The sequence below is a fragment of the Dermacentor variabilis genome, chromosome 4 (genome assembly GCF_050947875.1).
Source record: "Dermacentor variabilis isolate Ectoservices chromosome 4, ASM5094787v1, whole genome shotgun sequence".
NCBI lineage: Eukaryota > Metazoa > Arthropoda > Arachnida > Ixodida > Ixodidae > Dermacentor > Dermacentor variabilis.
In genome coordinates, this window is record NC_134571.1 from 212,778,408 (window position 1) to 212,805,084 (window position 26,677).

The 26,677-nt window shown below is 45.3% G+C and overlaps 1 protein-coding gene across 1 annotated transcript in view; it reads left to right on the forward strand.

Moving 5' to 3' along the window:
- Nucleotides 1-26,677, forward strand: part of LOC142578515 (transient receptor potential cation channel subfamily M member-like 2) — a 442,858-nt gene that overhangs the window by 117,346 nt on the left and 298,835 nt on the right. The window contains exons 6-10 of the mRNA XM_075687892.1: nt 13,776-13,914; nt 19,036-19,192; nt 24,077-24,173; nt 24,274-24,389; nt 24,600-24,791. Of these exons, the coding sequence (XP_075544007.1) occupies nt 13,776-13,914; nt 19,036-19,192; nt 24,077-24,173; nt 24,274-24,389; nt 24,600-24,791 (701 nt within the window). The remainder of the gene's footprint in view (nt 1-13,775; nt 13,915-19,035; nt 19,193-24,076; nt 24,174-24,273; nt 24,390-24,599; nt 24,792-26,677) is intronic.

Consider the following 26,677-nt stretch of genomic DNA (forward strand, 5'->3'; position numbering starts at 1 on the left):
GGGTAAGCAGCAGTGCATTTACGATGAACAATAGCGCATTTAGAAATCAGTTGTTCGATGACTTCCGATAAGAAGGTGTGGCCTCTGTCACTTAAACGTTCACGTGGACCTGCATGTCGAAGGAGTAAACGGCGTAGGGTAGCATGAAATTGCTGACCGCCTGCGCTGTGGCATTTGGTAGAGCAGCAGACTCCGCATAACGTGTTAAGAGGTCTACCGCAATGATTATTCACATGTGGCCGGTAGGTGTCAACGGAAGTGGCCCGTAGAGATCTATGCCCACGCGATCAAAGGGTCGGGACGGGCATTGTATAGGCTGGAGTTCACCGGCGGAGCTATGCATTGGCGCTTTGCGGCGTAGGCATTGGTAACAAGAGCGGACAAACTTTCGAACGAAATTGTACATTCGATGGCAGTAATAGCGGTGTCGAAGTCTTTCGTAGGTCTTGAAGACCCTCGCGTAGCCACACTGACGGTCGACGTGGAACGATGAGCAGAGCTCTTATCGCAAGATTCTCGGAATGACGAGAGTAACCAGGTACGTCCGGCTGCGGTATAGTTGCGTCGATACAGTAGCTGGTCTCGAATAGCAAAATGAGGAAATTGGCGCTGAAGCTTTTGTGACGCTGGAACTTTTGACGTACCCGAGAGAAGCTCGAATAGAGCTGCCGTCAAAGAATCATTACGCTGTGCAGCAGTGATAGCGTGAAACTCCTGAGAGGACAATGTGCACTCGCAGAAGGAGTCGTGATCGGCTTTCGGGGGAAGCGGTGATCGTGATAGCGCGTCAGCGTCGGAGTGTTTTCGTTCGGAACAGTAAACCAGGCGGATGTCATATTCTGGAATTCGCAATGACCAGCGGGTGAGGCGGCCCGATGGGTCCTTTAGCGTCGACATCCGACATAGTGCGTTGTGGTCGGTCACTACGTCAAAGGATCAGCCGTATAAATATGGGCGGAACTTGCCAAGCGCCCACACAATGGCCAAACACACCTTTTCTGCTACGCTGTAATTGGTCTCCGCCTTGGTTAACGTGCGACTCGCGTATACGACGACGTATTCTGTGTGGCCATGTTGGCGCTGTGATAACACAGCGCCAAGGCTTATACCGCTTGCATCGGTATGGATTTCGGTTGGCCCTTGAGGGTCAAAATGGCCAAGAATGGGTGGCGTCGTGAGAAGACGGCGCAAAATTGTGAAGGCGGCCTCTCACTCTGGACGCCATGATGAGAGTTCTCTAGCGCCACCAAGGAGCTGCGTGAGAGGTGATATAATTGACGCAAAGTTTCGAACGAATCGCCGGAATTAAGAGCCGAGGCCAATGAAACTGCGTAGCTCTTTCATAGCGGTAGGTTTAGCGAAAGCAGTAACAGTACTCCTTTGATACGACATGCCCTAAAATTGTGAGCTGACTAACAGCAAATCGACCCTTCTTCAAGCTAATTTGCAACCTTGTGTTGGCCAAGCAAGTGAGTACGTGCTGCAGGCAGAGCTGGTGCGTTGCCAAATCAGGGCGAAGACCACATTGTCGTCAAGATAGCAAAGGCAGATTTTCCATGTTTGGCCACGCAGAACAGTATCCATCATTCTTTAGAACGTAGCAGGTGCGTTGCAAAGTCCGAAAGGCATGACGGTGAATTCATAGAAGCCATCTGGTGTAACAAAGGGAGTTTTTGGGGGATCGGTCTCTGCCATCGGAACCTGCCAATAGCCTGATCGCGAATCCAGCGAAGAAAAGAACTCGGCTCCCTGCAAAGAGTCCAGAGCTTCATCGATGTGTGGTAAGGGGTAGACGTCCTTCAGCGGGATCTTGTTCAACTGTCGAAAATCAACACAGAAGCGGATGGAACCGTCTTCTTGTGTGACGAGTACCACGGGAGAGACCCATGGGCTTTGGGAAGGTTGAATGACGCCTCGACGGAGCATGTCATCAACCTGCTCTGCAATGACGCGACGTTTCGTAGCGGACACGTGATATGGTCTTTGTCGCAGCGGTGAGTGAGAGCCAATGGCGATGCGATGCTCGACTGTCGATGCACAGCCAAGAGGTGTTTGCGTAACGTCGAAAGAACGGCGGAAGTTCTGAAGGATTGCGAGAAGTTGAAATCACTGCGAATGCGTGAGATCTCCGAAGATGAATGGGCTGAACCGACCAGTCCATGTTAAGTCGAGGATGGCGAGGGCACTCAGGTCATGGACGGCAGAAGAAGGCACTTCGTCGAGGACGGAGACAAATCGTGTTGCATCAACCGACTCGACGTAACCAAGGCACTCGCGGCGGAGCAGTGATAGCGGCGATGAACAGTGACTGTAAATGGGCACCGTGCTGACACCGGCGGCAAGGTCAAGTGCTAAAAAGGGCAAAGGAAGTGCTTTTCGGGCAACAAAGTGATGAGAAGGCACGAAGAAGACCGTCCCGTCGGATAGAGTAGCACACAATACTGGTACGAATGCTGAAAGGCACGGGGGAATACAGGTGTCTTCTGTGACGAGAACTTCAGTGGCAGTATGAGCATCGACAGATGCCAAGTGACCAAGGTGGGAAAGTTCAATCTTAGCCAAAGCGCAATTGATGATGGCGTTGTGGCGTGAGAGAAAATCCCATCCCAAAATAACGGCGTGGGAGCACGATGAAAGATCTATGAATTCAATCGTGCATAAAAGGTCCTCTGCGGTCACACGAGTTGTACAAGCAGCGGTAGGGCGAATGGGCGCCGTTCAAAACGACAATCCAGACAGAGACGTCGTCACTTTACGAAGCAAGGGGCAAAACCTGGAATCCATAACTGAAATAGCGGCACCGGTATTGACGAGGGCGACTGTACCAACATCTTCAATAAACACTATAATGACATTGGCAGGTATAGGAGGAGGACTTCGGCACTGGCGCAGTTCTTGCCTCGGGAACAGCGTCGTCGAGTTACTCTCTTCGTTAGAGACGGGTCGTCGACTCATAGGGGAAAGCGATCAGCGACGTGGGGAAGGTGACTGGGAGAGTTCGAAGCGAAGATGGCGATCAGTCTGGGAGCGAGCATGTGATGAGTCGAAGGGTCCGTAAGGTGCATTTGTATCAGGTGGCCCATAGGGCGCTCATCGATCGTCATCGAATGCCAGCGATCGGCGGAGGCAGAACCTTGCGACATGACCGGGATACCTACATGCAAAGAATATAGGTCGATTGTCCGGCGTACGCCACGGGTTAGCGACGGCAGTGGTGGCCCAGGGTATGGGAGGGCGGTGAACAAGCTGCCCGAAGCGACATACGGGCACACTTCGAGGGGCCATTGCAGCATCTGTTGCATGAATAACGGGTATAGCAGCAGCATCCTGCTGGTGAACAGCCGGCAGCGCTTCCGCTGCCTCTTCATGAATCACGTTAACGAGATGAGACGGCAAAGCGCTGGCAGACTCCTGAGTGACGGACCCCAGAGATAGCTGTCGTGCAACTTCGCGCACGAAATCCTTGACTTGGGTTATCAGGGAGGCTTCTTCGGAGCCGGTGCTCAGGCTGCAGAGTGATGCCGCATTTGGGGTAGGATGTCGCATTGTGAGAGCTCGCTGCTTACGTAATTCATCATAGCTCTGGCACAAGCTGATAACTTTGCCAACAGAGCGTGGGTCCTTGGCCAGAAGCATCTGGAACGTGTCATCATCGATTCTCTTAATGACGTGCTTGATCTTTTACGTTTCCGTCATGACAGCGTTCACGCGCCTGCACAAATCGAGAACGTCTTCTATATAGCTGGTGAATGTCTCACCTGTGTCCTGTGTGCATGTATGCAAATGCTGCTAGGCTCGGAGCTTCCTGACGGCGGGTCGGTCAAATACTTGTGTAATCTTGTGTAATATACTTGTGTAAAGATTGTGTAACTGACGTCTGAAACGCCGACCATGTCTGGATATCCCTTTAATGATTTCTGAACCAGAGACTGACCATGCCCGTGAGGTACAATGTTACGTAAGCCAGCGCGTCCGAGTGATTCCATTTGTTGTGAACGTTCACCCGTTCGTAGGACGACAGGCACTCTTCAACTCCGTTGTCATCGGTTCGGCTGAATATGGGAGGCTCCCGCTGCCGAATGGTGCCAGCGCAAGGGGTGGGTGGCAATGGAATAGTCTGCTGGTCAGCGTCCGGCATAGCAGAGGGTAGCGTCCGAGAACGGAGTTCCAGAATGGTAGAGTGGAACGTTACCATGCACCTCCACTACTTATAAAGGAGATTTATTGAGGTTTGCTGTGGCAGCCGGTTCTATAATGCACCGAGTACAGTCCCCCTAGCTCAAGCCTATGCCACGCGCTTGATGCTTCCGATGCTGTTGACTCTGCACTCACGCTCGTTATTTTCCGTACAATCGAGAATGGTCATTGAAAGAAAAAAAGCTTATGAACGCTTGAATATTATTTGGAAAATTTGCCGTATATATGATAATGATTATGAACGTTTCAGGGGAACATAATGGTAGTACACTGAATAGTCAGAGTTTAGATATAGATTAGGAGACAATTCATTCCACTGCGAGAATTTTAAATCTTCCCTATAATTATTGTGCTTCGTGGTCTATGCCTGTCGAATGACAGCGTTTGTTGATGGCTGCTTCTTGCTGACATCATTCTTATGCTGCATAATTCACGTGATCAAGTCAAGTCTCTCCGATAGAATCAAATTTAGAATAATCACAAGAAACCCTGTAGATGACCACTCGATGATATCAGAGGACGGTATCTTCAGATGTGTGTTCAAGAGCCTCGCATCCTGTGAATGTAAGATATACTACTGCTGAGCAAATTCTTCGAGAATATTTGCGAAAATAAATTTGCAGAAATATGAGAAACAGAGAATATAAAATACATCAAGAGAAATTTTTTGCATGATTAAACTTCGTTTCTTCCTCTACATCAGTGGTGTATTCTGTGCCTTCCACCTGTGGCAAAACATATGTGAGAGAAACTAGCTGACGTCTGAACAATAGGCTGAAGGAACATGCGAATTCCAGAAAAGGGATCGCTCACACGTATAAATGCATGTAAAAGACTGCCATTCACCATAGTGAGAAAATAAAGCTGTCCTTTATAAGCACGAAGATATAAACATAGAAACTGTGGAAGCCAGGGTGTGTCCGTCATGTTTCTATAGTGCTTCATGGCACTGAAATGTATTTTGTAGATGTTCTGAACACGTGGAAGTTTCGTCGTCTGCTAACTCCGATAAATATTTATCGTTTTGATTTTTACCTGCTCTTTTGTGATGTTTAATGCAGTGGGACAGGCCTGGTCTATAAAGTCTCTAACCTTTCGAATAAACTTTCAGTTGCATATAGCGCCATGTCTTCTCTTTTGTTGTGCGTTAGTTTGTGCCCCAATAGTTCACGCTCTATATTTATCCATGCTTCCATGCCAACTCGCCATTTTTCGCCTTTGGTTAGATGTTGTCAGTAAATGAGAGACAGAAGGCATGTGTTAGGTAGGGTGATGCTGTTCTCTTTGATTGTTTTGGGAATGAAGATCATACTGTACAGGTTATGGCTACGCGTCATTGCCTTTAAACAAAAAATAAGGCTTTAGTCAATTCTTAAACAGCATAGAGGTACTTACTGTGTGCAGTTCAAAACAAGTACCTTCACAAGTGGTACTAAATGCGCTCCCCAATGTTTTACATTATGCCGGTGCAGTCGGTACACACACAGAACACGCTTTTCACCTATCGTCAAGGCCAAGATAGCCATGTGTTTCATCGTATGGAACGGCACATAGCGCTTCTTATTTGCTGGATATTGCATACCAATTAAGTCAAAGGAGATATTATAATTAGACAGTTTTAGCTTGCCCTAAATCTATTACAACGGTGTACCGGTACATTGGTGACAGTTTGCAGTCTCTACAGCTTGTGTAATCATGATTTAGGCTGCCATATTATGTGCACCTACTAGTGCACCGGCGTCGGAGTATGGAGTATGTATCCTCCACCAGACTGGGATGAGAAGTGGGGTGTCCATGTGGGTTATGTTGCGCAAACTGCACGAGCATGACCCCGCAGGGGCGTCTGCGCCACCGGCGTTTGGTGTCTTGCATACCTGAGCACGCGAGGGTTGGCCCCTTTCGCGCTGAACTGTGCGTAGCGGAGCCGTGTCCGGGAAAAAGGGATCCGGGGGGTTGAGCCAATGCTGAGCGTTTGGGACTTTGAGCCCCTCTTCGAACGCAACAAACCACTATGGTCTTGGCTTCACGTAGATGGCAACCCCGGACATACCCATCCGGGGGAAATTGGTATTTTTTCCTGTATCTCTCTTCCTCCAACCTTTGTCTTTCGCTCACTTTCAATATTTTCTATCCTCTCTTTAATTTCCTTTTACTTGCGACTTCGCGGGCAGCAAGGTTTTACCTTGTGTGGAGCTGCCAACCTTGGTTGAACATACTGGGTTATAGAAATAACATGTAATTAGCGTCCGCCGGAAATGTTTCTTACAACTCTTGCAGCGTACCCATGTTGGGCTCCTTGGTCGGCGGCTAGCGCTTCTGCCGAAATTTCCACATATCCTTATGGCTAGTTCCTTTCCACCACTCCCTGATCGCCTTCAAAAAAGAGGGCGCACCGAAGATGTGCACAATTCTTTGGACGTCAAAGACCAAACTTCTCACAATTGTAGGTTATTCACTCGAAAAAAGAACGGAAAAACAAGTACGAACAATCTGCCCTTTTCTAGTTTCCAAGTCTCTCAGGCTCTTTCACCAGGCCACAAGGCATCAAGGATCGCAAGTGGTGATCTCTTAGAGCTCCATGATCAGAAAGAGCTTGAAAAGGTAGCCTGCGAAGTCTCATCTGAGGATGTTGAAGTGACAGTAACCCCGCACCGCACTATCAAGCGGATTGTGTCGGATGATGATTTGCTCGAGCTGACTGAGGCTGAACTCGTGGAGGGCTTCAGTGAGCTGAACGTTATCAATGTCAAAAGAATTAAGATGAGGGGGTTGAGAAAAAAATCCAGGCCAAGCACTTAGTGCTTACTTTCGGCTCAAGTATTCTGCCTTAGTCCATCGTGGTCGGGCACATCAAGCTTCGTGTCAGGCCATCCGTGGCAAGTCCCATACAATGTTTAAAATGCCAGAACTTCGGCCACAGTTTACACAGCTGCCCACTCCGCCAAACTTGTGCAAAATGCAGTGCTCATAACCGCTCATCTAAGTCTTGTGAGAACTCTCTCCATTGTGTGAACTGTGATAGAGAGCACGCCGCATACTCTCGGTCATGCCCATCATGGAAAAAGGAAAAATATTAACCATAAAATAAAGGAAAATATAACACTCAATGAGAGAGATACATGAAGAAACCAATCATGCAGGCGGGTATCCTACCTGCACAAGAACACCTTTGCCAATATGACGACCCATGGTGCGGCAACACAACAGCTTCCAGCGGCTGTCCTGCCCAGGCGGTGTTAGCTAGCGGCGACGCCGCCCGCACCCCTATAGCCGCCGTCAAGGGCTAGCTGTAGCCCCCCCCCCCACACACACACATGGCGGCTACAGCTAGCGCTGTTTCGCCTCCCAGCAGAAAGGACCACTGACCCACAGACCGGTGGCCTGACAGGTCTCGTCCGACATGATGAGGCCTTTACTTGAAGCGCCGCTGTCGGAAGAGTGGGTGTCCTGCGCCTCGCAAGAGGCGATGGACACAACGAGCAGTCAGACAGTGCCACCGGCGCCTATGGTGCGGCAAGACTCACCCGATCACTCCAAAGAAAGACAAATCTCGCATGACGGCGCTTGGAAAGGGCCGCTGTGCTTATATTGGTCTCCTAACCACGCAACAGAAAACACGTTTATCATATTGGAGACACAAATACTGCAATTAAATGTAGTGCACCCCTTACTAACCTCACCGATATTAAACAACTCCTACACAAACATAATACAGAGTTGCTCTACATCCAAGACACAGAACTAAAACATACAAGGACTAGTTTTCTTCGTAATTAAACCATTTCCCGAAAAGATCGGGACGAGGCTAACGCCTCCGGCGGTGTAGCAGTAGTTACGGATAAGTCTGTAGCTTTTCAACATGTCGCCCTTCAGGCGCCCCCTGAGGCAGTGTCAGTTGGGGCGGTCCGTTCTTTTAAACTGGTCACTGTGTGTTCTATATACATACCCCCTATCATCTCAGAAAAAGCGCTTTCTATAACGTAATTGATCACCTTCTACATCCCTAAATATTGGTGGGTGATTTTAATGCCTACAAGACGATGTGGAGAGACTCACGATGGGACACGAGAGGTTGATTCATTGAAAATTATCTTCTGACGTCTAGTGCTTGCCTGTTTAATAAGAAGGAGCCATCCTATTACAGGGTCTATCACAACTCGTATTTATCGATAGATCTAGCAAATTTGTTGTTCTTCTCTTCCGGCTCAATTGAAATAGAACATCATCAATATACTTTTTGGAAGTTACCATTCTGCTGTTGCTTTTAACCTGATAATTCTTCATGAACTCCCTCACCATATTTCTCGATGGAAATTAGCATCGGCTGACATGGAATATTTTAAACAGTCTTGACTGATCTACCGCGATATTTAATCTACAATTTCAGTATAGATGATGCTACTGTACATTTTACCGGTTTTATTAATAATGCAGCCGTAAAGGTTATTCCACAAACGAATGGTGGTTCACTTACAAGAATTGTTCTCTGGTGGAATGAAGACTGAAGAGAGGCGCGAAAGGGTCAGAATGAGGCATGTGGCATATTGCGTAGATCGTCCATATGCAGAAAACGTTATTCAATTTAAAAGCATTGGACCACAGGGAGGGCGGACACGGCGTCAGGTAAAGGGAGAAAGCTGGATGAGGTTCCTCTCGCGTATAAATTTGTACACATAGGATGCAAAAATATTGAATGGAAAAGGAAACCTAGAAGAGCAACAAATCTATCCGTTGCCTCTGGTGTACGAACAAGGAAATGCCTTGCAAGACCAGGCAAGTTTTATTGGGTAGCACTTTGAGCGTAAAGCACTTTCAGCGAACGGATGTCCTATTCTGTCATCTCAGAATCGGGCACACATTTGACACCGATAAGTTTCTACTTGCTGGAAATGAACCTCCAATCTGTGGTAGATGCAGGGAGAAGTTGACCGTCCTCCTGGAGTGTCGAGAAGCCAAATCTGAGAGAAATAGATTTTCTCTAGCACGCCGGTAGCACATCCCTCGTCATCCTGTAATGTTTCTGGGTCCGGCATTGCTTTTTTGATACCAATAAATCCTAGGTTTTCTGAAAGATTTTATCTTACACATTATTAGTCCAATAAATTTGTAGCGCATCCTCTCTTCAGAGGAGGCTGCTGTGATAGTTGTTTCGTATAGCACGTGCCTCAAGGTCCTTGTGTTTTAATAGCTCTGGTGAGATAGAAGTGCTAAAGCCAATTTTTTGCATCTGACATATTTTGTGTATGGTATCATTTTGTCGCAATGTATTTTAATGCTCACATAGAAGTCATTATTCATCGCCATAACCTTATTACATGTGCATTTTAGCGCTTTAAAGCGACTATTCTTAGGCACCTCTATTTCCACGTCGCGTCAACTTCACAGAACTAATCACTTCACCGCAAACTCACTAACACTGGCATAGCGCTCTTTCGGTATATCTGGCACTGCCACCACTAAATAACACACATTCATTCATTCATTATTTCTCCTTGTCAGCGGCACAAAGTGTTGTTCCTGCGACTGTAAAAGCGTGGTGCCTGTTTAAAGTACCCCCATTAGAATTCCATTACTAATCTTCAGTTCCTATTTGTCAATACTTATCCACACCTAGGTGTCCACATAGATCACAATTTATGATAGAATGCTCATATTAACTACGTCCTTAGCAATGCGCATCGCACTCTTGGTTTTTTGCGACGTAACTTTGGATTCTGTTTCTTTGAACCTTCTTTATAAAAGTGTAGTCAGGTCGAAACTCAAGTATGCTTCTTCAATGTAGTACCCTCACTCCTCTACACTTGTAAACGCACCAGAAACCATCTAAAATCGTTCAGATCGGTTCATTGTTGCAATTATTTTCGCACTGCCACTATTACTTCAGTAAAGATTTCTCCAGACCTTCCTAACCTTTCCATCAAAGGAAGCAGGCCTGCCCATGTCTTTCTCTTTCATAAAATCTTCTTTACTAACCCTGAACCGAAACGCACATTGTTTTACCTTTTATCCCACGTCGACCATAACTTCAATGTTCAAGTGCCGTTCTGCCAGACCAACATGTACTTACATTGCTACGTGCCGAAGATATCATCCGAATGGAATCACCTCCCCGCCTCCATCGCCAGCAACCTTGAGCATGCATTATTCAAGACTGCCATATTGAACATGTACAACCGTTCCTCTCTGTAACGCCACAATGACATGGAGTATTTAAATAAATAAAATAAACAAATAAATACACGTACAGTACAAAGCCCTGAATCTTTACTAAACAGTAAACATATTGAATAATGAACATTTACTATTTTTCAAAAAATGTAATACTTTTTTCTTCCACTGTGTAGGTTGGCGAAATCCAAGGTTAAGCACGTCAGCACAACTTTTGACGGCATGATGCAATTTTACATGAAAGAGTGCATTTTGTGCATGACACCTCGTGGGCAACGTCGTGTTGCACAGAATGTCATGAGGTTTCGTATGCATCGGTCACTGTCTCAGAAACTGCTCCTTTTGGAGTTGTAGTACACCAATAACGCAACGCACTTTTGTTGTTCTAACAAAAGAGGATCTAGCCCTCTGATCCCCCTATTCGCCTCACTTGATGCTTGGTGTCCTAATTGCACGAGTGACACCACGAGCGCCAATGTGGTTTAATTATTGTGTGTACGGGGGGGTACTATAATTTCAGCAGCTATTTCGGATGAACTGAATCTGTTTTCTGGAATGATGTTTGTTTCTTTCACTCACTGCTATCAAAGTTCACTTTTGATTGTTCCAAGAAGCACAATGTAGTTTGCTAGCGTTCCTGGCAACCTATATAATGGGAATGCTTCTCTAATGAGAAAAGAAAGCCACTGATTTACCAGTAACTCACTGCCATTAAGACCAATACATCATAAGCTTACACATTTTCAGCTGTCCATGCTTGAATAAAGGCTCACCACGTGTAACTGGCATTAAGAGGAAGCTTTAGCTCGGGAGCTCCTATCTAAATACATGTAAAAGGAGAATTTGTTTTTCTCGGCAACTACTGCACGAAATTTGAAGAGGTTTGTTGCATTTAAAAGAAAAACTTAAAATGTAGTGACTGGTTGTTTCGAACTTTTGAGTTAGGTCATCAATTTTTATTGAAAATTGCCAAAAATCGAAAATTTTCAAAAAAACGATACTATCAAGTTTACAACTCTCTAACTCAAGAACGAAAAATGATAATACAATTATGTAAATTGCATCTAATAGTACATCTAAAGCGGACAAAATTGATATGTTATACATGAATGTTAAAAAATTTAGTAATATGGAAATACAGCTTTTGCGGAACCCATGTAACCAACCTAACAAATCCACGTAAGGTGTAAAATGACATATCGAATTTGTCCGCTTTGAATGATTTAATGCATGTCGTTTATAGAACCGCGATTTCTATTCTTGGGGCAAACCTATGAATTTGTAGACATTGTGCTTCTATTTTTTTCTGACAGTTGAATATTTGAAAATCATTTTAACAAAATTCAAGCTCTAAATCGAAATTCCGCTTCCAACAGTCACTAGAATTTAACTTTCTCTCTCAAATGCAACAAATATCATTAAAATCGGTCCAGGTGTTATATCAGAAAAAAACGTTTCTGCGTTTTAAATGCATTTGAGTAGGCCGCGTCGGAGTTGGGCCCGAGCTAAAGCTTCCTCTTAACACTTTATTCTATTTTGAAGCCGTCAAGCAGCACCCGAATTTGGATTTGTCTGAAACAGAATTGAAAACAATTCAACTCTGTGAAGATGGAATGGCAGAGAAACCTGTTCCTTCCAGCGCTCCTCAAATGCATGTTGCCTTGCGGGTTTCAAACTATACGTGTCCGCCCCTAAAGCAGCATTCTTTGTTTATCCCTACTGTTTGTAAGAACTGAAAGCAGTGCCCCTACCTGTTCCATCACCGTCTATGCCGAACACGCCCTTCCTGCCTTTATTTTACCTCCTGGACTTCCCTTGACCAGCTATATCCACGAGCCTCTCCTCCGCGAATGAGCGTATGGTTGAGTGAACTATGCACACACGAAAGCGCTGTCAAGGTAAATCGTTTTTGGCCTGCTGACAAGTACCTCTATCGAAATGTCGGCTACAGCTACGTCCTTTGCAGCAACTATATTGGTCCATGCTCATGTTATTCTAACGCCTAAGTTACCACTTGGTTCTGTTCTGTGATAATCATTTGCTGCTGCTTTCTTTAGGATGGAAATTCACCAACACTTTTTGTTTCTCCTAACAGCAGCAAGCTTATCCTTGCAAGGCATTTGGGGTCAAGAGCAACTTTCACCAGGAAAGAGTGCACGACGAGTGTTTGAAGAAAATAAAATTGCTTGTGTGACCTAAAAAACTTGAAAACTCCATTTTTTCGCTTATTTGTACATATGATATACAATTCATTCATATCACAAAGTGGAAAGCGTTATACCTTTTCAGCTATGTGAATGCGTGGCCAAACAATGTTTTCACTAGCGACTCACCGCTGTTGCTATGAGCTGCCTTTATGATATCTGCATTAAATGATATGTGCTGTCGCAGACAAAAGTGCGGAGGATGCACGAGCGAAGAACGAATCGCATCGCGGCGCTGTCAGCCGGGTTAAGCCACACTATCATCTGCGTTCAACACCAGCGGAAACCGTGGGTCACGTACGCACTTTCCGAACGCAGATGTTAGCGCAGCTGATCCCTGCAGATAGTGCAGCGATAAAATTTGCTTGACGCGTACTGGGCCACTCTTGTCTACGGTATTACATTCTCCAAACAGTGAATCTGCTCTGTAAAACGGGAAAGAGGAAACATCTGTATTTTAACGCTTGCAACTTATGGTACAGATTCAGCATACTACGTCTTCCGTTTTCGGTATAACTACTTCAGCGGTTGAACCGCGAAGTGCAACTTCAGCATACAGAGCCTTCCGCTTTCTATATACGAAAGTACTGGTATTTTGTATTAGGCTCTATATTTTGCGGCTGTCTGTTTTACAGAATTGACCGGTCCTTATTTACGGAAAACTCTTCGCTTACAAATTACAAGCATATCTTGTAAGATCACGGAATTTTTTTTACAGTCTATCGTGACATCACGGGCCTCATTTAACAAATAATTCTTCGCTTTCTGTTCATGTGGCCGCTGGTAGTTAGCATCCACTAACACGCAATTTACCTGTAATGTCGTACAACTTATATACTAATTTCTATCGTCTCATTTTATCCTTCCGGCTATCCCCTGAATCGATACGGCGATGCAAAAAATAGTTTACGAAAATCAGCCCTCACAATACATGGCCCTGTGCCCTAAATTCCCTTTAGCGTCAGTGTGCGCGCGGAACAAGAGTGCATGAACTACAAGATCCTTAGCTTTTGACCATTATAAATATTCTTGCACATTATGACACCATACAGCAGCCTAAGTGATTGTTTTAAACACAAGGCCATGAGCATACATGCTTGTGATCAGTTAATCATCACTACTGTGTTCTCATTTTGGAACCAGCACTCAGCCCCCATGGAGACATAGAGGCATCGGCGCTGTACTCGGCCGAAATACCACTGATAGCCATCGTGTGCCAGGGAGGCACTGGATGCAACAAGATGGTCTTGGAACACATCAAGAAACAGCTACCCGTGCTTGTCATCCAGGGTAGTGGAGGTGTTGCTGATCTTCTGGCACTCGCATACAACGAAATTGACAGACGGTGAGGAAAATTCTCTCAAGTGCAATACTGATTGTACGCGCAACATTCACGGAGCGAATAGACATGGGCGGGGCGTGAAGTTATCGCAGTGCAGCGAAGTATGGGAAATCGCTGTGTGTTTAACGAAAACAGGTATAAAGATTTCGCTGTTTAGACGCTCTGTACCCCATATTACGGTATTTCTTTAGGACAATGTAATTTCTTCGTCACTGGTGTGTTTAGAAAATATTGCTGTTTGTTCTGAAACCTGCCTATTTCCACGGGTATCTTATACCGTGTTCGACAACATTCTGGCGTCCTATGTGTGAAATATTCTTTCGCCAGTAAAATTGAAAGTGTAAAGTACCTGTCCTCCGGCACTTCGGTACTTAGCATTGCATTCAAGCCAAGAAAATAGACCAGCTTGCCATAACGAATAACTTAACTGACAAGACTGTCATCTCGCCTACTGTCTTTCCATCCTCCCGGCGTCACCAACATTACCCGGTAGTCGGAGAGGTGTACCAGCGGGTTTTATTCTTGTTTATGAAGCCATTATCTATTTTGCATTCCAGCTTGCGGGACCAACTAATGTTTCGGTGACCCGCCGCACTCACTTTCTTCCGTTCACACCTTCTCTTTCTTAAAATTTGTTATAGCTGTCAGAGAATTAGTACCGTGTCTTGCCGAGCAAGCAGACAAGGTTACTCTGACGCAGCGCATTGTGGGAACCTACTTAATGTATATCATTTGACGCAGAGAGTACGTTATCAAATGTATTACCCGTGAGATTGCGCATTCTTCACTTCCGCTGTTAAGACTCACTAAAGGGCCAGCAGAAGCAGACTGGCACACAATCTAAGCAACCGGTGTTTAACGACTGTACTGTGGAGCGAACTTCCCCAACGTCAGGAGCAGCAACCCGCTTAACGCCTTCTAGAGTTGAACGCACGTGACAAAAGCGCAATGACGACGTTCGAGAAAAATTGCGCAAACGTAAGCGCGACACTGAACTAGACGCGCCGTCTTCTGTGTAAGAGAGAACCAGGAAGACAGGTTTTGACGTCACCTCGAATATATTCATATGATTAATATTGTAAGCCCCAGAAGAAACGCTTCACAGGGGCCTCATTTAAATGTTCAAGCTGCTCATCAAACTTGACTTTTATTGTCACAGAGTTGAAACTTCTGGGTAGTTTTGAAATATTAGTTAAATCCTAATGTATAATGCACTTTTCCAGATACACAATTTTTAGTGCGTTTAATGCGGCTATCTGTCTAAGTATTAAAATAGGAACTTCGCGACAGGCAGGATCAAACGAAGGACACACATACTGCTCACTTCCAACAGCTTTATTGACAAATCGCAGATCATGTAGTCACGTTGTCCCACCAAAACCTAATCAAGGTTTAAAAAGCGATAAGGTGTGCTAATGGGCTGAAATGAACTCATTGGTGTTGAGGATCGCGCGACCTAGCGTGTGGTATTGTTTTTTTCTTTTGCGAATTGAGGTAATTTTTGTAAAGTAATTACGCAACATCTTGTGCAATGGCTTCAGCAAGAAACTACGTACATAATGGTTGTAGATCAAGTTTAACAATAGCCGACTGAAGTGTCTGCAACTAAGTACCGTTGATCAATCTTCTTGTACTTGCCCTTGAACAACGCCTACAAAATACAAAAGCAGCCACATTAATATACCCTGAATTAGCAATGAAAAAAGTGCTAACTCAGTATACTGTAGACATGGGCTACTTCAATGCAAAAGTGGAGGAAAGACAGGCTGGCGAACAAGCTATTCGGAACTACGGCATCGATTCTAGAAATACTACAGGAGAAATGTTTGTAGAATTCGCGAAAAGCAATAAGCGCTGCATAATGAGAACCTTCTTTAGGACGCGTAGCAGCAGGAAGTGCACCTGGAAAAGCCTTAATAGTGAAACAGGAAATAAAATAGATTTAATACTCCCTGCTGATGCCAGCATAGTATAGGATGCAGAAGTGTTAGGCAGGGTAAAGTGCAGTTATCATAGGTTCGTGAGGTTTACGATTTTCTTCAAATGAAGAGAGAAAAAGTAATATTAGTCAAGAAGAAACACACCAACCTAGGCGCAGTAAGGGTAGAAGCAGGACAATTTAGGCTCGTGCTCGCCAAAAAATATGCAGGTTTCGAACAGAGAGGTGAACATGGCATAGAACTAATTAATAAAACCGTAACTAGGCTGATTTCAGAAGCATCAATTGAAGTTGGAGGTAAGGCACTGAGTCAACCAGTAGGTAAGCTCCCCCAGTAGCAAAGGGTCTAATAAAGAATCGAGAAAGCATGAAAGTGTCCAACGCAACAGATCAGATGAAACTCGCGGAACTGTCAAAACTGATCGACAAGGAGAAAGTAAGGGATACTGGAAAAGATAGCGTGAGAAAGACTGAGGAAGCAGTAACAAATAGAGGCCGCTTGAAATCAGTGAGAAGAAAGCTTGGTATCCGATAAGCCAAGATTTATTGACTGAAAAATAAGCAGAGTAATATCATCAATTTCGAAAATGTAGTAAAAGCAACGGAAGAATTCTATACTGACCTTTACAATACCCAGAGCAGCCACGCTACCTTAATTCGAAGTTGTGATGTACAGGATACGGAAGCGACTTCTATAACTAGCGATGAATTCCCAACGGCCTTGTAGGACATCTCCAGGGGAAAAGCGGCATAGAAGATGGAATAACTGCCGAGCGTGTCAAAGATGGGAAAGATATTATGCTTGAAAAGCTTGCGACCCTTTGTACGCAATGCCTCCTGAATTCAAGTATGACTTCAAGAGAGCTGGAATAATGCCAAATTATACTAATTTACAAGAAGCAGGATGTTAAAAAATTGAGAATTATAGGCTCGATAACTTTCCTTCAGTATTGTACAAAATATTCACGAAGATATTTGCGAATAGAAAAAGCGCAACACTTGACCAGTCAACCAAGAGGACAGAATGGCTTCATGAAGGAATACTCTACAATGGATCACATGTGTGTCAATAATGAGGTTATCGAGAAATCCGCAGAGTACAATAAGCCTTTCTATATGGCTTTCATAGATAAAAAAATGCGTTTGATTTAGTAGATGTACTAACAGTCGTAGAGGCATTTACACGGGTCGTTTACTCAGGTCAACTAATGACAGGGAACCCTGTTCATGAGAAGATAATTTACACAATAATAAAAATGGGTTGGATCGCATACGGTAGACATCGTGAGCTCCTCAGTGGGAGCTTACCGTTAACATTGAAAAGGAAAGTGTGCAATCAGTGCTTTTTAACGTTGCTGACTTCGAAACTGACAAAGAAGCTTGAGAACAAGTTATAGACTGCGCAAAGAGCGATGGAACGACGATTGCTCGGCATAACTTCAAGAGACAGAGGGAGAGCAGTTTGGATAAAAGAGCAAACGGGTATAGACGATATTCTAATAGACATTAGGAGAAAAAAATGGCGCTGGGCAGGTCATGTAATGCGCAGATTAGATAGCAGTTGCACCATTAGGGTGACAGAATGGGTACCAAGAGAAGGGAAGCTCAGTAGAGGGCGGCAGAAGACTAGGTGGTGCCACGAAAGTAAGAAATTTGCGGATGCTAGTTGGAATCGGCTGGCGCAGGAAAGGAGCAATTGGAGATCGCAGGGAGCGGCCTTCGTTCTGCAGCGGACATAGAATAGGCTGACAATACTGTTTATTCGGATGATATATATATATTCTAAAGGTGTTTATTTGGTACAGCTCGGAGCAGCGCAACGTCGACGGGCAGGGCAGTCACACCTTTGAAGCACGAGAGCCGTTGCTGAACAGGAGCGCTCGACCCACTGGCGTTTAGACCCAGTAGCGCTGAACCCACTAGCGTCTCTCTTCGCTACAATCACCTCCCGGGAGCGAAAAGGCAGCCGTCCGGCGACCTGACAGCTCGTCACAATGAGCGGGTCGTAGTAACGCTTTAAACGGTCGACATGGACAATGTCACACCCGACGGCTTATGCGAATTTAACGTCATGCCGTTTGGACTTTGTAATGCGCCAGCAACCTTTGAACGCATGATGGACACAGTTCTCCGCGGTTTGAAGTGGCACACGTACTCATGTTATCTCGACGACGTTGTTGTTTTTGCCTCTGACTTTACCCCGCACCTCCACCAAATCTAAAGGTGTTTATTTGGCACAGCTCGGAGCAGCGCAACGTCGACGGGCAGGGCAGTCACACCTTCCAAGCACGAGAGCCGCTGCTGAGCAGGAGCGCTCGACCCAATATCGTTTAGAGCCAGTAGCACTCAACCCACTAGCGTCTCTCTTCGCTGCAATATATATATATATATATATATATATATATATATATATATATATATATATATATATATATATATATATATATATATGTATGTTTCGCATGCATACCGGGCACGGACTGGGCACGGGCTTGGTATCAAGGGCTCGGGCTGGGCTCAGGCTTTATAACGCAGGCGCGGTCTGGGCCCGTGTAGTGCCCTGATCTACGGGAGCTGCATGCAAGGTGGTTCAGCCAGCTTGCGAATGACTGCCAATCCATACATTTGCATAAACTTCTTAGTGCTGACTTCGAGCGCTTCAAGCGCTTCGTTACTTTGCAAGCTGGTCATTTCAAGGAAATATTACGTTATAGCTATTAAGGTCTACAATATTAAAATTGTCCTGCGGCAGGGTTTCAATACAGGACCTCCAGGAAGGAAGCCCAGCATAAGACCAATATACTACAGATGCACTGACAATAGAACCACTGCATTTAAGAGAATTTTCGCTGAGTTAACGTATTAGCGGAGTTTTGTGCGTTGTAGATATAATAAAAAGTACAAATTGCTATAAAATTTAGCCTAATGAAGGCAGATAAAGCATAATAAATGAGCCACAAGGACGTCTGAATTCAGAAGCATGAAGATTAGACTAACTCATTTATTATTTATTATTCCCTCGGTGGCAGAACCATCGCAGTTTCAGCGTTCTCTCTAGTAATTATTGTAGAAAATTCTATGTCGTAATGATACCACGCGAAGCAGAGTTACTGCACCTTATAGTGCGCCAGCTATAGAATCAATGCTTCGCATCACAAGCGAAACTGCATACCTTTTCGTTCTAGTGGCGTAACAATTTGGGATCCTGAATTCATTGAGAATGTCCTCAAGCCAGAAATAAACTCCCACATATGCCAGATGTTCCCAAAGTTTCGAGACAATGCCCTTTCAAGGAACTTGTTCAAGGACAGAATCATCGAGTGTCTGCGCATTGCGAGTCAGGTAGGAAGTCTTACATTTTTCTTTATGTATTCAATCTTTACTGCTTTTTCCTTGTCACGGTGGACACGAAGAAACACTGCCACAGAGAGTAAACAAATACGCAAGAATGGCCATCGCTTGTTGAGTTGGAATCATTTGCCAAACTCAGGAATTAGTGTTAACATTGTGTGTGCCCATTCCCGGGGTAGCGTTCCGGATTCCCAGGACTCCGCGAGTTCGTTAAATAATCGTCGTTGTGGTTTGGAATCAGGGAGTACTGGATGTTGTCTTTGCAGGGTGCCGTGTTGCGCTTATTATCATAAGAGCAGCTTGAAGTTCATGAACTCCGTATCCACTGGTGTTTATTCGTTGTACGGGTAGTTTTTCTATTCAGATTGAAAGCCTGTAGCATTGTGTCTACCTTGAAGTTTGGTCAGTATTTTATTATAAGTCTGCTCTTGTTTGTGGTGAAGTTTCTTGATGGCAGTGGTAATACGGGACAGTGTATTCGTCAGGTCAGGGGGGCTCTGAGTAGGACTCAGGTCCTTGCAGTACTCATTGCTTTGTTTAGTGAGTTGCGGAAGCGGTGCTAGTTGTATCGCGTGAGTATACTGCATCAAGACGGCAAGTTGGGCCAGTTGGTGGGGGTTCATAGTAAGGTTCGTTACAGCACAACACAAGACAAGGACAAAAAAGGAATAAAACGACCACACGGTGCTGACTCTCAACTGACGTTTTATTGAAGGTATGTCTAACACATATATAGGTGCCAGTTTATAACCATGACATGCACAAAGCACAGAGATACATCGAGGCAACTGTGACCAGCTCACGCGTAATCAAAATTGACAAAGTTAACGCAGTTCCTTGTCATGAAGAGCGATATACGGTTAGCTGATATATACCTTGTCCCTAATCTTTAGAGTGTAAGCCTCAGCGATTACCCTTGTCAATTGGCTTGCCTGTCCAAAAATGAGTTTTTTTTATCTATAGGGGCGACAACCGCATGACTTGCAACGCTCCAGGAGATGAAGTGGCGCAACCACTTGAAGATATCGCTCATGCTCCCTAAGTCTAAAATTCACACCGCACTTCGTTTGTCCCACCTACCACAATATAATGGAATGGCACACAGAACTGGCACCTATATATACGTTAGACATATCATCAATAAAATATCAGTTCAGAGTGAGCGCCCTGTCGTCGTTTTATTCCTTCTTTGGTCATTGTCTTGTGTCGCGCTGTAACGAACCTTACTATGTATCCCGTGACCTCTGTGGCTTATTGATCGGTTCGCTGCGTGCGTTCAGCTATATGAAGTCTGAACATGTGATTATGCTTCTGCCTGTGCTAGCGTTTCTTTAAGCTTAGGCTCGCTTCTAGCTGTACTAGGTGCCTGTCTACGTATGGGATTTGAGTGGTAGTTGGGCGCTTGCTTGATTTTTTCGACGCAAGGCTGCAGACACAGTAACCATTCAGCTGTCGGCATCTAAGCGGCGTCGTTTTCAGATCCCTGTTTTGTAAATGCTTCGCGATCAGTCAGCCTTATCTTGCGCTCCGGGATGCGGGGTTTGATATTTGAAGAGTAGTTTAAATGATATAATCATCCCTGCCTAGGGTTTCCAGTAGTGTGGACCAGTGACAGTTCTTCTCTTTCCTCACATAAGTTAGATCCGGGCAGGTATTCCTGGTGGCGCTCGTCCTTATTCTGGTTGGTCGAACGGAGTTATGGTTAGAGTACATCTGTGATTGGTGACGAGACGACCTGAGTTGGCACCTTGGGGAGTTGCTGATGCGTATCTCCAGGCACTGTGTGAGGCCATTAAAATCGCAAAGTACCCACACTTCCCTAGATTCCCTAGCTTCCCTCGATTGCATGTCTACGTTATGAAGTACTCTAAATCGTCCATTCTAGATTCAGGCAATAGAATATGACTCATTATCATTCAAGTTTATTGGCGGCGTTTATGAGGATTGTTTTTTCCCAGGACATGAAGGACCGGTGACGTTAGTGTGTTCTAGCCTCGCGACGGGCTTTGATACTAGGATTGCTGCAAGCGATCGTGTTGTTAGTCTATTTATGCATGGCAGCCCAAGATAGTAGGTGTGCAGTGCGTATCCTGCAATGCGACGATGTTTGGGAGAGGGAAGAGGCGTGAGGGGCGGTGTACTACTGCATATAGCTCCGCTTTTGTCGATACCCCATGCAGTTTCACTGAGACATGGTTAGGGAGGGCCTAGAATGTTTGTGGTGCTCAATCTCGCTTGTGGACCCTATCTTTGGCGAACTTCGTAGGTCGGGTGTTCGGGTGAGCCCGTTTGGTGAGGTCTTGAGTGTTTAGAGCCAGCGGTAGTAATTCCTGGCTCCCCGTGCTGAAGGATTTGAACGTCTTCTGCATGCGTTGTTTAATTTCAGATACAAGCAATTGTGTATGCCCCAGTAACATGTATTCCAGTTTTGTGTGGAAATCGTTTAGTGCCTGAGTAATCATGTTAGTCGTTTCAGCTCTAAGAGAGTTCCCCAGTGTAATGAGGGCATCCTGAAACAGTTGTTTTGTGCAATAGTGTGCGTTATAGCTGGGAAGTGCGATGGAGCGGATATCTAGTGTTGGTGTGGAGGCTGCTGAGCAGAGGAAGCCGCCCCATTTATAATTTATTGGAGGTGGCCAACCCTAGTTCGGATGGTCCCGGAGTGTGACACGTAGAATTGACAGCTCGGGAGGGCCACTTTAGCGTGTTCTAGTGATGTGCGCACGTGCACGCGGCGATTTCGCTCGGTGCCGCTGGGGCTGATTTTTACGCTGCTACAGCAGTAATTGGGACGGAGGAGATTTAGGGCTGGGAGACCCTTCTGCTCAACTCTCCTTACTTGGAAGGGTCTCTCCAGTGGGCGCGGGTTCAGTGGCGGGTGGCAATGCCGGTCTCTCTTGGCTGCGCGCTCTGTGTATTTTCGGGGACGGGGACGAAGCCTAGCTCGTGTGCTGTCTTTGGCTGCCAAGGCGCTCTCTTGGGACAGCTACCTGCTCCTGAAGCGGCTGCGCCTCGATGGACACATCGATCGGCGTCCTTTGGGTGAGACTATAAGTGGTGGCGACATGACTTTGGTTCCCTTTCTTCACGTAATCTTTGATCAGAGGTTTATGTTTTTTTGTGGGGCATTTGGGGTTAGCGGCTGGGTGATGTATTCTTGTCGGGGCTGGTGATTCTGCCCTTGTAAGCGTTGTCTAGTGGAGATACATAAGCTTTGATTCTATGTCGCTGCAGTGTTAGTTGTAGCGTCGTGAAGACGTGCACCTTTGTAGCAATGGTTTCGCCCGGCGTACTGGCAACGATGCTGCTTTGTTCCGGTTGTATGTGGAAATGAGCTTGTTGCGTGTGTATGCATCCTGCTGCCAAGCTGATGGAGCGTGCCACCAAGTGTCTAGTCCATTAATTGAGGCTAAGACCTCCCCATTGTCCGAAAGCACCACATTTAAATCGTCCGCAGGTAGTGCGGGTGGCCGTCGCGTTGCTTGATTCTTGGTTGTCACTGGCGTGGGTTTAGTGCTACCTGAAACTGTTGGCTCGCGTGGTGAACCAACAAGCATCGCCCAGGTCCCTAGGATATTCGTTGGAGTCTACAGCTTCCATGGCCGCGGAGTCAACGGCTGGGACCGGCGACTCTATTTTAGACTAATGAAACGGGGCCAGAGCGCGCCTAAATGTTGTGCGGCCTGGTTAGTGCTAGCAGGAGCCTGGCCAGTTACCCACAGCTGCGGAGTCTCCGGCACGGCGTCATTTCTGTCGCGGCTGTAGTCACCTCCGCGTCTTAGGCTTCACCGGGCGCTTCCCTAGCTCGTAAAAACGCGTCTCATAGGAACAGAAATCCTATCCAGATTACGTCTAAATAGGGCGTACTCGATGCGGGTCAATCCCTTCGTTCTTTTGATGCTGGTTGCAACAGTGCAAAGCCCGGAAAACGCGTACGACGGTCAATGTTGGAGCGCATGCGAGGCGCGTCTACACTCCTCTATACACGTCGCAGGACAAGTCGTTCTAAGCACGACACGTCGCGTGTCGTGCTTAGAAGTACCTTGCGGTTTCTGTCGACATGTGCTAACGACAGCATTCCTGCAGCATTTCCGGCGCTTTTTCGAAAGTGATCCCAACAAACGTGATTGCTCGGTGCCATGGCGGTCACTCACACCTTTTTAGCACTTCTGCTCACCTTCTACTCAGCTTTCAAACGACGCAGTTTCGTCACACATGCACTGACCGTGACGTCATATTTTACTATGAAGGCTCGTGGCGCGCTGGATGCTCTTCACAGTGCGCAGCAGCACCGGCCTCCCGTGCTTGCTATCGACGTCCTTGCTTCGCCTTTCAATCAAAACTGCAGTAATAAAGGACTGTGCACATTTGTGCACTGGTATTGGTAATTGTGCAACAGGGCTGCTATTGCTTACTAGAAGACATGTATCATTTTCTTGTTATAGTCAAATCCTCTCAATGAGGAAGCAGTAAGTTTTTTCCAGAGCACTTATGAGGCGCAGCAATGGCGGCTGTGGACTTACAACCATGGGGTACATCATCTGACCGCAATTGCACATTGAAATTATGTTGAAAGCTACAAACGCATAAATAATAATCAGCTAAACAGGAACGTCTACGCTTATGCTCTGCGGGGTTATTGTAATAATGGACTGTATATTCATTAGGAATATGCCCTAAGCGCCTACTTACAAGGTTGTGCAATCTGGCTATTCACGGGGATGCTACATCAATACTACCGTTAGCACTGTATAATGAAATAAAAGTAGGACGTGCTTCTAAGTGTACATTAGTCCTCGTATTGCTGACTTCTCCAATAGATAATAACATTTTTTTCACGCTAAGTCAGGCGTACCTCATGTAATTTCTTTGCAGACTCAAGACCAAATGTATTTTACGGTCATTAACATTCAGCACCACCACAATAACCTACAGCACCTTGACGACATTCTCGTTAAAGCCGTATTTAAATGTAAGTACAAACTAAAGAAACTTGTTCTAAGAAATGCGTATTTCGACTGTAATTTGTAATTATATCTCTTACTCACGCGGACGCTTCTCAACAGCACAAGTGCAGCACCACCAGGCTCACCAAATTAAAAAGGACCTGCTTCTCACACTCGATTGGAACTGCCCCCACGTAGCTATGACAAAGGTCTTTTCAAAGGACTTTGCTCAGCAGTATCAGGTAAAGTAGATTACCTCTCTGTTCCGTTCAGTGTCCGCACATATTCTTGGCACTTGCAATGACCAACCCAAATGAGAGAACAAAGCTCATTAGACAGGCGATTTGTAAAGCGCAATACGAGCTAGAAGTAAAGTCACCTATACCCCGCCCAGAGAAAAACAATACTTTGTAAATGTTGCTGCTACTTGATAATTGTTCGATGTATTGCAGATTGACCGAGAAGACTTCGAGTACGCATTGCTGAAGCCAAAGCGGGAAGAGTTCTTGCACATTTTTCTCAATCGAGGATTTCTAATTCACAAGTACTTGGACCCTAAAAGACTTCGGCAACTGTTTGCCAAGATACAGCATGAAGAGTTCTTCCGGACAGTTTGTTGGGAAGGAGCACTTGGACACAGCCTGGTTGGTCTCAAATGAATAAGTATTCCGTGACGTGCGCGGCTTTCCTGCCGGTATGGACGTGTTCGTAGTTAACCGGTGGACGTACTCAAGGCTGACAGATCTTGCGAAAGACCTATATCGACTTCGTCTTCTTCCTGGAGTCAACGCACTGTACATGAACATGCAGCGAAGTCTCACCATATATCTTCCAACTTCTCACGACACCATTATAAGTTACGTGTACAACCATGCACCATTATTTGCTCCTACTATGTGGTATAGTAAAATCATCAAATGGGCCAGGGGGCATGTTTCTACCGTAAACTGAGACACGCAAAAGAATAAGGTCAAACAAAAAGTAGTCAGTGGAAGTGCTAATGCACAAATCACAATTTCATGGAAATATCTTCATTTTTCTAAGAATACATAACATGGACAGTAACCAGATACACAGAAGAGGAAACAGCAACAAAAGGACTGTGAGCGCAGCCGCAGATTGCCTAAACATAATAATCAAACCAACCAAGTAAAGTAGTTCTTCATTTACAGTGCCCAGGGGAAACCCCAAAGCTTGAGGGCTGTCACACGTGTACAGTGACAAAAAATAACGCACGGGTACAGTAACAAAAAAAAAACGATACTGCAGCTTACGCGGCCTTGCTTATTCATAATGAAGTTTTCAGCGAAGCTGTCTTTTTTTCGAATAGTTAAAGTTGATGTTTATTGAAGTTTCTATTATTTTCTTCAAAACCCCTATAGGTGTATTGCATGTAAACATACAGGACGTGGTCTTGTACATCTACGCTAATTTAAGAACTCTTATGGCCGAGAAAAACCAATGAGATCACGCAGAAGCTTTTGAGTTTGTTTACTGGCTTATCTTCATGCAGGGACGGCTTTTGACCAGCTAACAAATGTTAAACGTTATTGCTGTGTGCGAGACGTACCTGCATTAATTCGAATGTACTGGAATGTTATAGTTGAATCTTTCTGCTGTGCATGCACCCGCCGAACCATGCGTAGTCTTATCGCATGCGCGACACGAAGTGCGTTGTAGTTTCTGGAAGGCACGCGGGCACCTGCGATTACGCTGGAACATTCGACGACTCGTGTAAAAGCCGAAGCGTTTGACCTGCCCATGAAATTTTCGACGATCGCCGACTGTGTTCGCCGCTATCGTTGTGCTTTGAGTGTAGGCTGTCTTTCTGGGCTCAGGTTCGCCCAATAAAGAACTAGTTTCGCCACTTAGAGCTAGTTTCGCCACGCAAATAAATTATTAATCATTAACGCACATGCATCATTTTGTGCCTTCTTCTACAGTGAAACGCAGCCATTCAGTAAAAACGTACGCAAATCAAGTACGAAAAAGAAAACCTTCAACTACTCAAACTAGCACGATGAAAATATATTCAGAAGAATACCGTACAGAATATTCGTTAATAAACAAATAAATGTCAAATTTGAGAATAGTTAAAGTATCGCAAAAGAACGAAAACCGAGCGTAATGGCAACATAATAGAAGACTGTGCACATTTATGGACTTATATTTCTAAATGTGCAACAACGCTGCCACTGCTTCCAAGAATAAGCGTTTCGGTTTCGTGTTTCAACCAAATCCTCTAGATGAGGAGCCAACCATTTCTTGAAGCGCGTACTAGACAAAGCACAGCTGATAGATAATGCAGAATTGAAATAAAGTAAAATATAAACGTGTAGCAAATTAAATGCTTAGGGAAGGTTAGACTTATCTGAATTCTTAAATAACCGGAAAGATGAAGCGCTCTTAGCTAATTAGAAGCTCTGTCTGCAAAGGCGGTTTAGGCTACTCAAGCTCTTAGAGCATGCATGCCATAACCATATGATATGGAGAAGATAATAAAACCGGCAAAGCCGATCCGTATGCCACA